We start from the raw sequence: 15,005 nt of genomic DNA on the forward strand, positions 1-15,005 counted from the left end.
AAAATGAATTGGGCTGAATACTAAATCGTGTTACAGAAAATTAGACACTTTTTCTTTTCCTTCCTTCCTTCCTTCCTCCCTCCCTTTCCTTCCTTCCTTCCTTCCTTCCTTCCTTCCTTCCTTCCTTCCTTCCTTCCTTCCTTCCTTCCTTCCTTCCTTCCTTCCTTCCTTCCTCCCTCCCTCTCTCCCTCCCTCCCTCCCTCCCTCCCTCCAGTCTCTCCTTTCTTCCTTCACTCCTTCCTTTATTCTTCCATTTTTCCCTTTATTCATTAGCTGAGCAAGTGCATCCAGATGTCTTCCCTAATTTCAAAATGTGAAGATGCATTATGTTTGTACCCATTTTCATTTTCTAGTGATAGCAAAGCAACTGTTATCATTTGGATGTGATCATATGAATCCCAGAGGAGTGACAGCCTAATGATCTGTAGAGAGCTCAAATGTACTTTCAAATAATGGCACTAGAACACTTATTTTAATAAGGGGGCAGACTTTGCATTAATTATAGATAAGAAAATAATCTCAAACTTGAAATAAATTGGCTTCTTTTTTGAGTCTTCCAAATTCTATCAGTTTTGCTCTTATTCACGTCTGTTTGCGTTAGTCTGTGCCACAAAATTGATGGCAGCAAGCCCACAGTTTCAGGAATGAGCCTAGGAATTGCCAAAAAAATGTCCTGGAAACTTAGTTTTATAGTAGCACATACAAATCTTAAAATAGCTTGATTTTTAAATGAATACTTAAATATTAGAAAAGACCTGGGAAATAATACTCCAGGAAAATTATATGAAAACTTAATTGTGATGTTTTTCCTTAATGGGTAGTTTCAGCATATCAAATAAATATTCTTGAATTCAAAGTTATTGACTTTATATCACTATTCACTGGAGGTCCCTATATTTGGCTAATCACCTCCATTAGACTTTAAGGCTCCATAATAGCAGACAAAATGTCTGTTTTGTTGACTCTTGTCGCCTTGCATAGAGTCAATGTTTGATAAAAGGCTGTTTGGTAAAGGTTTTACCTAAATAAGTAAGCCATTAGACTAATTGTATCAGAATGAACTTTTAAAGTGATTAGAATTATACGGTATACACTTGAAACTACAGTGTATCCTTTCAAACGAAAAAACAAACTGTGTGTGTGTGTGTGTGTGTGTATTTTCTCTTCTAAACAACTGGTGTGGATGTTGGCTATGATATTTTGAGGTTGTTTGAGATCTGTTTCAGAGGTATATGAGTAAATTTAAGAAGAATATACTTGAAAAACATTTATTAGAAATTTTGTATCTATTAGACACTGAACTAAGCACTTTTTATGCAAAAACTCAGTTAACATTAACTATGATTATTTGAAAGAGGCAATTTTATTATTCAGATTATATAGATATGGAAGCTGAGATTGTCCAATGTCACACAACTTGAATGGCTGAGGTAGGTGAATTTTCAAATCTCAAAGCCTACAATGTCAAAAACATATATCTGGTGTTTTCATGGTTTCAACTAAGTACCTCAACATTAATATTAAAAAAAATTACTGTTTCCCAATAAAAAGCAATTTTTGCTGAGTGTTGTTGTGTATGCTTGTAATCCTAGCTAATTGGGAGGCTGGACTGAGTTAGAAGGATTGCTTGAGTCCTAGGCTTCTAGATCTGCCTGGGCAACATAATGAGCTCCCCATTCCAACAAAAAAGAAGAAAGCAGTCTTCTCATGCAGATTTTATAAAACAAAACAAACAAACAAACAAAAAACTAGAATATATAGTTGCATACAGAGATACAAACGGAACATAAAAAAATTTCATTTTCAATGATAGAATTACAAATAATACAGTTTTTAGGATAATATCTGTGCCTGTGGGTGACTATCTCGTCTCGTTATTTCTTTTCTACTTATTCAAAACACATACTTATATCATCTTACAGATAACTTGGTAAACTTTGATAAATAAAACATTTTTCAACTTTTAAGTTGAAATATTTTTTTTTCTATTTTATTTGAAATCTTTACGAAAATCCTATCCAATTTTCAAAATATTTTCTCTGTATTTAGCATTGTGTTTCCTTCCGAATGGCACAGATCTCATCTTGGAATAATGAGAATATAATTGCCTTACATATTCTTCCTGCTTTAGAAAAACTGTATGTTATTTTAGTTGAAGTTCCTTTTATGAACCTACACTCCTGCCTAGTAGTGAATTTAGGTTAAAAGTTTTAAGGTATTGAACCTACTGTCATTTTGTGTATAATACAAAATGTGTCTAATGTGCGAAGAGGGGATTTTAGGTAATATGATGAATTTAGTGAAGCTAAAATTTTAAATATATCTATGTGTATTTAATTTTATTTGTAGATCTACATAAAAGATGTTGCATATAGGGAAAGTAAGATGTAACAACCAAATGTGCCACATTAAGGTCCACAGACAGCAATGACACTATTTATGGAGGAAGCTGTCAGCACAACAAATAAACATTGGAAGTCAGTTTTATTACCATAAACATACATACAGACTCGAGCCTAAATCATGCTTAATGAATTTTTCAAAGTGAGCATTGAACATTGAATTTGTAATAATTAAAATAGTGATACACAAAATAATCTTATTTCATTTTAATAAAACATTTTAGATACTTAGCTAATTGGTGAAAACCTTTAACCAAAATAATTTCAAATCTATATTAATATTAGAAAGGTAACAATAAAGATATGTTTGCTACCTACCATATAAAATGCCATGTTATTTTTCCATAATTCTTTTTTCCCAATTATTTTACTAATCATTAGTAAGTTAAAAATATCCCATCCATATTTTCTACTATTTGAAAGTGTTACAATGTCCTATTTAGCCTTCAATTATTTCTCATGGAAGTACTTTATTTTATTAGCATGCAATCAGAAATATTTTATAATCAAAGATTTCTATTCTTAAATTATTTCAGGTAGCACTCTTCTGGGTATTCTTTTCTCCAAACTTTTTTTCTGTTACTTGAATACTTTTTTTAATCAAAGATAATATTAGGCCCTTTCAAAGAATTTAAAGTTATCTTGAAGTAATATTGTCTAATCTTCCACTCAGTGTTTTATTCTCTCTAGAATATCTGCACAAAGCTATTCTAACTTCTGTTTTTTCACTTTTAATAATGGAATATGTGTCACAATCTGAACAAAGTCATTCCAATCCTTGATAACTTTATTCATTACTATATCTAGTTGGAAAAACAGACCTGCACTCAGGCCCTACTAGAATTCCAGGCCCTGGGGCTATTTTTGTTTTTTTTTTTCTCAAAGAGAACTGTGTCTTTATTAATAACAAATATAATACTAAGCTAAACAATAGCTCCATAAATTTTACCCAGGATTCTCTGTTTTTCCTGTAGAATAAATCTAAATTCTCCCTATGACATAATTTTAGTTGTACTTGACACCAGATGTATTCACTATTGCTACTCTCTCTCCATGTATATAGACCTCAAGACCTAAGATAACTTCTTTATTGTGAAAAAATTAGATTACTCTTTTCTGGAGAAATAACTTATGAGGGCCAGTATTCTGTTGATTTTTTAAAAATCCACAATAAAAAAACTGAACTGACTTTTTTTCAGGAAGCTGTTTGTTATTCAATAATTGAATTTTGTTGCCTGACATGTGCCAGGAATGTGGGCAATGGATATAACAGTAAACAGAACCTATAAGTCACTGATTGCTGAGATCCATCAGTTTAATGACTGGAGATAAATAATAAATTGATTAATAGATATGAATTAAGGTAGTAATATCATCTATGAAGAAAATACAAGCATGATAACCAAATTTTTTTAAAAATGTGGTAATTTGGAACTGACTATTGAGTCATAGAAAGGAGTTCTCAGCTGAACTGAAGAAGGGTATTGAAAAACAACCTTCCTTCCTGCCCTTTTTGGCTACAGCTTTCTAGCTTTTCCAAACAAATAGAAACGTGAAAAAGATGAACAGACTGGACTTTGCAGCTCTCATGCGTGCTAAATATAGCACAAGCAATTCCTTCTAGACTCTTCTGAAATGACAGTGATGAATGTGATTTCTGAATGACTTGCTAATTGCAACTAAGTCAGTCACAGGATTTCGTTTCTTATGTCCAAGGCAGATGTGCCATAATGAAAATGGCAAGGGTAATTATTTTATACTGAAAACTATTATTTAATAACTTATGATTTAAGGGCAGTGTACCTTGGAAACAATCTCATGACTTTCATTCAAAAATGTATCTGAGGGAATGCTGAAGAATCGGAAGCATCTTGTTTTATTAAATTTTATACCGCTTTATAATTACAGCTACAGAAATATTGTAATGATAAGATTTGTTTTTTGCATTTTGTATAAATACATAATTATGAAATATGGAATAAAACATGTAATATATGTTATAAAAATAAATAAATAGAATGATTTTGAAATTAGAAATTAGAAAATGTCTTTTCGGATAATGTTTACTTACTACACCGAGCATGGTAACTTTATAAGAAAGATGAGAAGTATCCCTGCCAACAGTATATTCATCTTATGTTTAACTTTTGTTTTTCTGATTTTAGGATTCCTAAGGTATTATTTTAGGTACCACAATTTAAAATAATATTTTACAATCAAGACACACAGGTGGAAAAAGTAACCCACAAAAATTAAAATACTTAAAAAAATGTTAGTTGTGTGACCTAAATTTCCAATCATCAGTTGCTTTATTTGTAAAATAGGGATATTAATGCATTTTACACAGAGTGGTTATAAAAACTACATGCAAAATCTATCTGGAATACTTAGAACCCTGCTTGGATCTTAATGAAACATTTAATAAATGGAAACTATCAAAGGAAGAAGAAGATAATGAAGCAGAGGAAGGGACTTTAATGAAGACAGCTACAATACCATCCTATTACCAATCTAGCTGTTGCTTACAGACTCATCCGTAGGTATACCCAGATCTATTTGCACACACAACAAAATACATATATACATATTACTCACTGGGCAAGTTTACACAATAACCATGTGAGGTAGGTTTTATTAGAGAAACAGAGACATAGAGGGAACAATTAGCTTGGCAACTATGTGGCAAGCACACATTCAAAATCAAGCTGTTTTCCTCTAATGCCGTGCTCTTTTTGATGCATCATATTATGTTGGAAATTCAATTTAAGTCAAGGTGTTTTCTTTGAAAGTGAAAAAGCCCAAGAAATTCATACTTAAAGGTGTGTTTCGGTTTTTTAACATCTAACCTGAATTGTTTTAATATTTTTTGAAACTAATAAAACATATTTTTAGAAATTTAATTAAAAGTAATTAAAGTAAATAGTATTACATTTTAAAAAATGTTTATAATTTTAAGAATCATCATTCCAGTTCTTTTCTAGGAAGTGCATTCTTTCAGACATGCATTTACCAGTAAGTCACACTATTTTTTATATTGTTTATATAATGATAAGAGTTTTAGCCACAAAATAGTTTTTAGTTAAAGTACTTATTTATTTTTAGGCTGTACCTGTTTTGCTACTACCATTTTAGCCAGTCATAAGCTGTTGGGAATAGGTCTCTGAACCTTCTTCTGTTTTTGAGTGCTGACCAATTCATGAATCATTATTTGCTCAAGTAACCTCTGTTAAATTTAGTTTTCCTAAAGCATTTTCTTTTAACACTATAAATCAATGATTCTCAATGGGAAGAAAAATTAGAATGAGGAGAAATTTTGGTAATTAGTAGACACATCCATGTAGCAGATGGTACCAGACTGATTTTCAGGACTTTTAAATTTACCAACCAGAGATTGTATTAAAGATATATATGTACCCTTTTCACCTTTAAACTTACTGTTATTTTGGCCTGGTGTGGTGACTCACACCTGCAATCCCACCATTTTGGGAGGCCGAGGGGGGCAGATCACCTGAGGTCAGGAGTTCAAGGCCAGCCTGGCCAACATGGAGAAACCCTGTCTCTACCAAAAATACAAAAATTAGTCAGGTGTGGGAGTGGGTGCCTATAATCCCAAGTACTTGAGAGGCTGAAGTGGGAGAATTGCTTGAACCCGGGAGGCGGGGTTGCAGCGAGCTGAGGTAGCACCATTGCACTCCATCCCCTGGGCGACAAAGCAAGACTGGGTCTGAAGAAAAAAAAAAAGAAAGAAAGAAAGAAATTGCTGTTATATTGACCTAGTATTCCAGAAACAAGTAAGACCTTAATACTTAAATGTTGTAAAAAGTAAAAAATCAAACTACGATTCAGATTCTGAGTTCCCAAGACATAACCTCGCCCCAAATTTCTTTTCTCTATACACTATTTTGACAAATATATCCGTTTTTGTTTCTAATTATACTTACACGTGGTGATTCACATCTGTGTCTCCACATTCTTCCTGAGGTCTAGTCATAATATTACACACACTGCATATACACCTATGTTTAGCTATTACCCACTTCAATGTTGCAGAACCACGCTATATTAACCTTCACTGTCCCCAGCCCATACATTTTATGTTCTGTAATTTCATTAATGTCCCCAACTTGTTTCCAGTAGCACATTACACTCTGAGGTGAGAACTGTATGCTGCATGGTTTGGAATCACCAGCTTTGCAACTGGAGTCTGCTACTAAAAGCTGGTTGAATTTGCATGAAGTTATTCAAATTATCAGAGCATATTTATCCATTAATTTGCAATAAGTGATATGAAGGAGACCAAGTTGGTTGGAGTATAGTGAGCAGAGAGATTATCTTATCAGAGATTGTCAAAGAATTTGTCATATGGGCCCATTTAGATAATGATAAGAAATTTAGATTTTATTCAAGATAAAATACAAAAATCACTGAAGAATTATTAATCAGGCAGTGCTAAGATCTGGCTTATATTTTGAAAGGATCGCTCCAACATAGGGAGGAGAATAAACTATGAAGAGAAAAGGGTGGGACCAAGGAGACTGGCTATTGTAGTAAACCAGAAAAGATCCCTTGGTGGCTCAGATTAGGCTTTTAGTTCTGAAGATAACGAGACCTAAGTTACTTTCAGATCCATTTTGAAGGTCAAGATGACAGGAATTTGCTGATGTGGAATGGGGAAAAATTTTAAAAATAGCAAAATTGGGTTTTTTTTGTAACTTGTTAATGAAGGAGACATTTACAGAGATATAAATTCATGAGCATTTACATGATGTTTAATATCATAGAAACAAATGATTTAGAAACAAATGATTTTGTTTGTTTGCTTGTTTTTGTTTTGTTTTGTTTTTTGAGACGGAGTCTCGCTCTGTCGGCCAGGCTGGAGTGCAGTGGCAGGATCTCGGCTCACTGCAAGCTCCGCCTCCCAGGTTCACGCCATTCTCCTGCCTCAGCCTCCTGAGTAGCTGGGACTACAGGCGCCCGCCACCACGCCTGGCTACTTTTTTTGTATTTTTAGTAGAGACGGAATTTCACCGTGTTAGCCAGGATGGTGTGGATCTCCTGACCTCATGATCCACCCGCCTCAGCCTCCCAAAGTGCTGGGATGACAGGCGTGAGCCACCACGCCCAGCCAATAGATAATATATATATATTTTATATATAATATATATATAATATAAAATATATATTTTATATATAATATATATATAATATAAAATATATATATTTATAATATAAATATATATATAGTTTTAAGGAAGAGTTCAGGAAAAGAGAAGAAAAGAGATCTAAGAACTTAGCTCTGGGAAGATTTAGAGATTGGGAAGGTGGGAATAATCCATCTAATAAATAATTACTCATATATTAAAAAAGTATTCATTGACTACCTATTGTGTGCCTAATAATGTCGTAGGTACTGGGAATATAGTTGCAAACAAAATAAATGAAAAGTCCCATCTTTTTAGAGCTTACATTTTGGTGAAAGAGAGAGAGATGAGCAAGATCAATCAGTTAAGTAAATACATGCTAAGGAAAAATCTAAGTGTGTAGGAAGTTGCAATGAGTTTCTAACTCATTCTATTCACTTGTTTAATTCTGTAGTACAGATACTATGATATTGTACAGCTAAGAAATTTAGTATGCACGTCTAAAAAAAGGTCATATTCTTACTGAGCCAAAACAACACTCTCACACTTAATCAATGTATTTAACAATAATCTCTTAATATCATCCAATACCCAGACTATATTTCTGACTATTCTAAATTACTAAATATGTAATGGGCATAGTAATTATAAACAATGTAAACTCTTAAAGAGAATTCTGACTTGGTTATTTTTCTAAAGGTCAAGTTGACAGAATTTACTAATTAACTGGCTATGGAGAATGATGATCAATATTGATCTTGAATTTTTTGGCATAAGCAAGAGAAAGAATGAAATTGTTTTTTTAACTGAAGTGGGGAAGTATATGAGGAGAATATTAAAAGTAAATTAAGAATATATAAAGTTTGAAATGCATATTAAATACTTAGGTAGATAGGTACATAAGGCACAGGGGTTTAGGAAGAGACCTGGGCTGCAGATATAACTAGAAGTCATCAGTATGTAGAAGTTAGCTAAGGCAGTAAAACTGACTGATATCACCCATGGAATAAACATGCACACGAAAGAGTTGTCCAAGGACTGAGCTGCAGTACACTACAGTACTTTGACATGAGAAGAAATCACAAAGGAGACTAAAATGGTAAGACTAGAAAGGTTAGAAAAAAAAAACTCTGATGATTCCTGGGTTTCCATGACTCCACTGAAACAGATGCTTCAAGGAGAAGAGAGATTACATGCACATCAAATACTGATGATAGGTTAAGATGATTCAGAAATAATTAAGTGACTTGGCAACATGGAAATACAGACCAATATGAGAATAGTTGGAATCAGGTAACTGGGATAGTGAAATCGTTTAAATAAAGAATGAGAGGATAAAAGTGGGCAATTGGTAGAGGTAAATTATTAGTGAGTTTTGCTGTCAAGAAGAATATGAAAATGGGAAAGTAGTTATTAAACAGTATGAGGTCTTTTTCAGATTACGCATTTTTTTTTTCCCAGCAGTAAAACTACATGAATAATTAAATGGAGGGCAAAAATGATTTTTAAAAAAAGAAGAAAAATACTTTTAGAACTAAATTCTTGCATAGTCATGCGTGAATGGGCTCTAGAGAATCCCACCGGCAAGTCTAGATGGGAGACAAGGGCATAATTGACATTGCAACTGGAGGGAGTTAGAGAGGACTTGGCCGTGGTTTTTGATAGGTTAATCGATTTTGTGATCTGATTAATTTTGGATTTTGTTTTCTTGTGTGTGACTGCATAAAAAGCAAGTTTGTAGCTGTGCGAGTAGGGAAGAAATTTTTGAGTTTTGGGAAGACAGAACAGGTATAAATATCCTTTAGGAGCGCTGAGGGAATAAATTGGCTAGAGACATTAATGTCAGGCAACATTAAAGAATCTCTTGAGTTTAAGGTCTTGAATTTATTAACATAGTGTGCATACACGTTTATATCCAGACACATTAATTAAGCTGTTTGATAGCAATCACATATTTAAACATAAACAAGTTTGTGATTCTTGCAGGTGAGAAAGATTAGATAAAAAGGTCAAAGCATTGCATAGTTTATTTGTATAAACACTGAAATAATTAAAAATGTTTACAAGATTTTTAGCAGATAGAAGGAAAATGAGCTAGATGCTAAAACATCTCCAATGGATGAGTAAGATTCAGCAGGCTTTAAGCAGATGAATGCAGCAAGAATAAAATGTAAATCGTATACTCTGATATAATCTAGTAGAATCTATTTCAAGAGAGTTTATTCTGTGGAGGAAGGAGGAATAATGTTTTGAAAACAATGACGAGCTCTTAGTAGGCATATATACGTATATATGGCTGTATGTACATGAGTAGTGGAATAAAAAAGCCATCACTTGAGAGGGGTGAAGATGAAATAGAAACTTCACGATCAGTCACGCATCAGTTAAAGCCAAAAGGTAAAATAAGTGTTCATAAATTGAAACTGCAGTTAGTTTTGCTGCCAGATTGCAAATCCCAAAAGAAGAGTTGAGGGCTTTAGAAGCTTAGAAAATGTATTAGTTTGACTAATGTAGATTTCAGTATAGGTTACTAAAGGTTACTAACAGGTTACAAAAACCTATTTCCAAAGGACTTTCAAACATGTTTCTTAGTGGCTTACAAGGTTTTGTTACATATTTTAATTATTTAACATGGTATTTGCACACTCATATGCACATAGGCAGATGGAAAGACATGTCTCTTCATATGATTTGGTAAGATTTGAGATACAGCACAAATGGATGACAGCAATAACCTAAATCATTAAGCATAACGATCATATTTTTAATCTTTACCAATCTTTCACTTTTATTTTGGTTAAACTTACTTTCTTTGCATTTAGAAATGCCACAATTCTTTTTCTAATTTTTAAAACACTTCGTCTTACTTTAATTTTCAGTCCTACACACGTTCTTAACTCATGAAATAGCCCTGGGTATTGCTAAGTAAGAAAACTGAATCACATTCATTGATTTTCCTTTCTTCTCACACACTCTTCATATCTACCTGATTACCAGAGCTCATAGATAATATTCCCTGAACATCTGAAATCCATCCTCTGGTTTGTCTTTTCATTCCCAAAGTTACTCCCCAGTCTACACAATTTGTATTGCTGCCCCGGAATGTGACAATGTGTCTCTTCTCATTCTCCCTGTCAGCTTTCTAACTCTCTTCTATGCCATTCTCTCTTCTGCACACAGAATGATTTTTCTAAAATTCAAATCTGATAGCATTCTCCCCTCACATTAAAGAAGAATTTTCGCATGGTGCTCTTGGCATGTGATCTGAAACAAGCTTGGTTTACAAATGTACAATCTGGTTTCTTCATAACTCCCCAGATCATGTCTCCTCACACCTGACCTTTTACTTTCTCTTTCTCTATCACCTCTCGGTCTTTGCCTGTACTGTTTCATCTTCCCCCAAAACTTTTTATTTTTTTGAGAAAGGTTTCTGTAAGCTTCTAGGACTGGACTGGGGTTCCCCTATGTTTATTTCCTAAGCCTGTAGTTAACCATAGTATAGTTCTCATTACGTGGTTTGGTAAATTGCTTATTTGCTGTGATCTGCCAGCAGTAAGTGGTAACCTCTGTGATGGTAGGCCTGCATTTTATTCTACGATATACTCATACTGACTCCATAGCACTTAGCCCAGTGCCTGGCTCACAATTGGTGCTCAATAAGTATTTGTGAAATAATTATAGTAAATCATACAGATGTGAGGTAAAATTTAATATAAAATATCAGATATTTTATGATCATCATTTACATTCATAATGTTGGATAAAACCAAAAGGTCTTAGAACCAGATACACAAATAATGGTGTAAACACATCTTTATAATAATCATTATATAGTTTTTAAAATCTGCCTAAATAATAGCCAAATCATAAATGAAGTATTATTCTAATTGTTTAATGGCTATATTTGGTTCTCTTTACGACAGTGTTGATTGACTATGCAAAACTCAGTTGTTAAAGGAAGAAAACAGCATGACCAGAACACTATAATCTTACAGAAATAATTATAAATCATGACGCCATGTCTTTAGGAGGATATGTTAAATAAATACAATCAAAATCTCTAACTTTAAAACAACTATGATCTATCATATTTTCCTTAAGAAATTATTACCTTTTTGGGGGTTGGTGGAGTGGAAAAGGAAATGTAAATTGTATCTAATTTTCATTTCCTTTTTGATTTTAAAGCTAAAAGATTTCAAAACTGAAGAAAATGTTTCACTGAGTTCTTCACGTTAATTCATTTAAATTTTTCATACTGGTATTTTTTATAAGTTCAGTACAAAAACCTTGCAGATTGAGGTAAATTATAATTGAATTATAATGTTTGTCTACCTTTCTGACATAATATGATTTTTATTTTTTCTGTGATCTCTCATGATAAGGGCCATTTTAAAAATCAAGTCATATTTCCTGGAACCTTATTTGTCTAGTAAATTTCCTTAGGAACTATAGCTAAAGTTCTCCCTGTTTGGAATACAATAATACTATAATATACCTAAAACATAGTTGTTTTCAACAACCAGTTACTATCAGCAGCATAGTACACTCAGATATTTACTTAATAATGACTGAGATAAAGATAAAGAAATATTATGAGATTTATTTATTTATTTATTTATTTATTATTTATTTTTTATTTTTGAGACAGAGTCTCATTCTGTCACCCAGGCTGGAGTGCAGTGGCATGATCTTGGCACATCACTGCAACCTCTGCCTCCCAGGTTCAAGTGATTATCTTGCCTCAGCCTCCCGGGAACCTGGGACTACAGGCACATGCCACCACGCCTGGCTATTTTTTGTACAATATTTTTAGTAGAGACGGGGTCTCACGATGATGGCCAAGCTGGTGTTGAACTCCTGACCTCAAGCGATCCGCCAAACTGATCGTCCCATAATGTTGATATTACAGGCGTGAGCCACTACACCTGGTTGAGATTTTTTAATGCAAAAATTATTTACTCATAGTGAAGTTTTTATGCTTAACATTTGTTCAGTTGAATTTCCTTTAATAGAAACTGACAACCTGGTATATTGTTGCGTGTTTTAAATAATGTTAAGTGTTCCAACTCCAGCTATTGAAAAATAGTGACAGGTTCTGGTCATTAATTTATATATGCTGATGGAAAACATATTTCAAGATTTATTTTATCATGTCAAATACATACCTAATTTTTGCATACCAGATACCTATACCATATGAAAATAATGAGAAAATCATATATTCCTTTTAGTAGCTGTTGATATGTTTAATTTGTAATACTTTAGTGACTTTTATGAACAAATGCTACACAGTCTATGATGTTGTAAGATTATCTTTTTTTTTTTTTTTTTTTTTTTTTTTTTTTTTTTTTTTTTTTTTTTTTTTGAGACGGAGTCTCGCTCTGTCGCCCAGGCTGGAGTGCAGTGGCCGGATCTCAGCTCACTGCAAGCTCCGCCTCCCGGGTTCGGGCCATTCTCCTGCCTCAGCCTCCTGAGTAGCTGGGACTACAGGCGCCCGCCACCTCGCCCGGCTAGTTTTTTGTATTTTTTAGTAGAGACGGGGTTTCACCGTGTTAGCCAGGATGGTCTCGATCTCCTGACCTCGTGATCCGCCCGTCTCGGCCTCCCAAAGTGCTGGGATTACAGGCTTGAGCCACCGCGCCCGGCCTTTTTTTTTTTTTTGAGACGGAGTCTCGCTCTGTCGCCCGGGCTGGAGTGCAGTGGCCGGATCTCAGCTCACTGCAAGCTCCGCCTCCCGGGTTTACGCCATTCTCCTGCCTCAGCCTCCCGAGTAGCTGGGACTACAGGCGCCCGCCACCTCGGCCGGCTAGTTTTTTGTATTTTTTTTAGTAGAGACGGGGTTTCACCATGTTAGCCAGGATGGTCTCGATCTCCTGACCTCGTGATCCACCCGCCTCGGCCTCCCAGAGTGCTGGGATTACAGGCTTGAGCCACCGCGCCCGGCCAAGATTATCTTTAAAATGTGTTTTACTTAAATACCAATTTAGTCTTCTTTTATAAACATGACAAATAAATATTTAATTTTAAAGGCTGTGACTATAGACCGGGTGAGGTGGCTCATGCCTGTTATCCCAGCACTTTGAGAGGATTGTTTGAGCCCTGGTTGGTTGAGGCTGCAGTGAGAGCCGTGATTGCACCACTGCACCCCAGCCTGGGAGACAGAGCAAGATCCTGTCTTTTCAAAGAACAAACAAAAAAAAGGCTATGACTATACTATGGTTACTTTATTTCTGCTACAACTCAAAAAGACTAATTTTGAATCACATCTATATTGCTATAAATGTACTTCTAAAGAGCCATACATATCTACAAAACATGGGCATATACTGCAGAAAAATGTTAAATATAATTTTCTCTCTGGATAAGTTAAGAAAGTAAAACATAAGAAAAAAGAAAACTATCAATTATGGAGTAATATACTCACAGTTTTTATCCCTTTTGACTTTATATATTATATTAAGTTTAAAAAGGAAGAAAGCCAATGACTATGCTTACTTTATTTAAAAAGTAAATGATCCATATGTATTTATCAAAATATTATTAAAAGATTTTTAACGGATGTCATAATGTTATTTGGTATTTAAATTATGGAAGAAAAAGTTGTTATGGCCCTCATGTTTCTATATTGCAAAAATGTTAATTTGTATTTTATGTGGTCTTTTTGAGGGATTGGATGGACAACATTAAGCCAATATAAGCAAAAATATTTAAATCCAGGTATAAAACCATAGCTAAACCCAAATTCCATATGGTTTAAATTTTAATCATGTATGAGTGTTTTCAGCTGTTGTGAACACATCACTATTGCCAAATTTGAATGTTCATGTATTTTTTTTTTGTATGGTATTCTGAATAAAACTTACTTACTGTATACTTTTAATGCATTTATTTTTATGCAATAAACATTTAGGATGAATGAGTAGATTTTAAATCTTTTTATATCCAATATGCTTTAAAATGTTATTTTTCACTATGTATATGTCTATATAATCCTACATGTATAACTTTTTAGATCCATTGCACAAATTTATCAGAGGTATATTAAAGCAAATGTTCGTTAGGTATATTTTAGTCTAATAATTCACCCAAATTTCCATGCATTTTCATAACACAAGGGTAGCATACTTTCATGATATAGTATTTCCCAAAGAAAAAATACATACTATGATAATGTACACAAATCAACTAAGAGAAGTGTCATTGCTTTTATAATGATTAAACTTACAGTAACAGCAGCAGCTCACTTTAAGGGTGTCTAGTAGAGCATTGTCTTAAATTTCTTTAACTGTCAAACTTTTTAAAAAGTATTATCATGCTAAGAATTATGTTATCATAGTTTATGAGAAAATGCTCCTATTTCCAGTCTTTCATTAGTATTTTACAGTGGTCAGAATTTTCTACACTCCTAGGAAACTTTTATACATTTATGATTATTGGTAGTATAAGTTATTATTAAAATTAC

General features: G+C 33.6%; 1 protein-coding gene across 3 annotated transcripts in view; it reads right to left on the reverse strand.

Moving 5' to 3' along the window:
• LOC105466320 (butyrylcholinesterase) overlaps nt 1-15,005 on the reverse strand; it is a 68,949-nt gene that overhangs the window by 25,576 nt on the left and 28,368 nt on the right. Inside the window, exon 3 of one of the 3 annotated variants that reach the window (XM_071091198.1) lies at nt 5,365-6,126. The exons of the other annotated variants lie outside the window; for them this stretch is intronic. Within the exon in view, the coding sequence (XP_070947299.1) occupies nt 5,925-6,126 (202 nt within the window). The 3' untranslated portion in view covers nt 5,365-5,924. Of the gene's footprint in view, nt 1-5,364; nt 6,127-15,005 lie in introns of those variants that run through there. 3 annotated transcript variants of the gene reach the window in all.

The sequence above is a fragment of the Macaca nemestrina genome, chromosome 2 (assembly GCF_043159975.1).
Source record: "Macaca nemestrina isolate mMacNem1 chromosome 2, mMacNem.hap1, whole genome shotgun sequence".
NCBI classification, from domain to species: domain Eukaryota; kingdom Metazoa; phylum Chordata; class Mammalia; order Primates; family Cercopithecidae; genus Macaca; species Macaca nemestrina.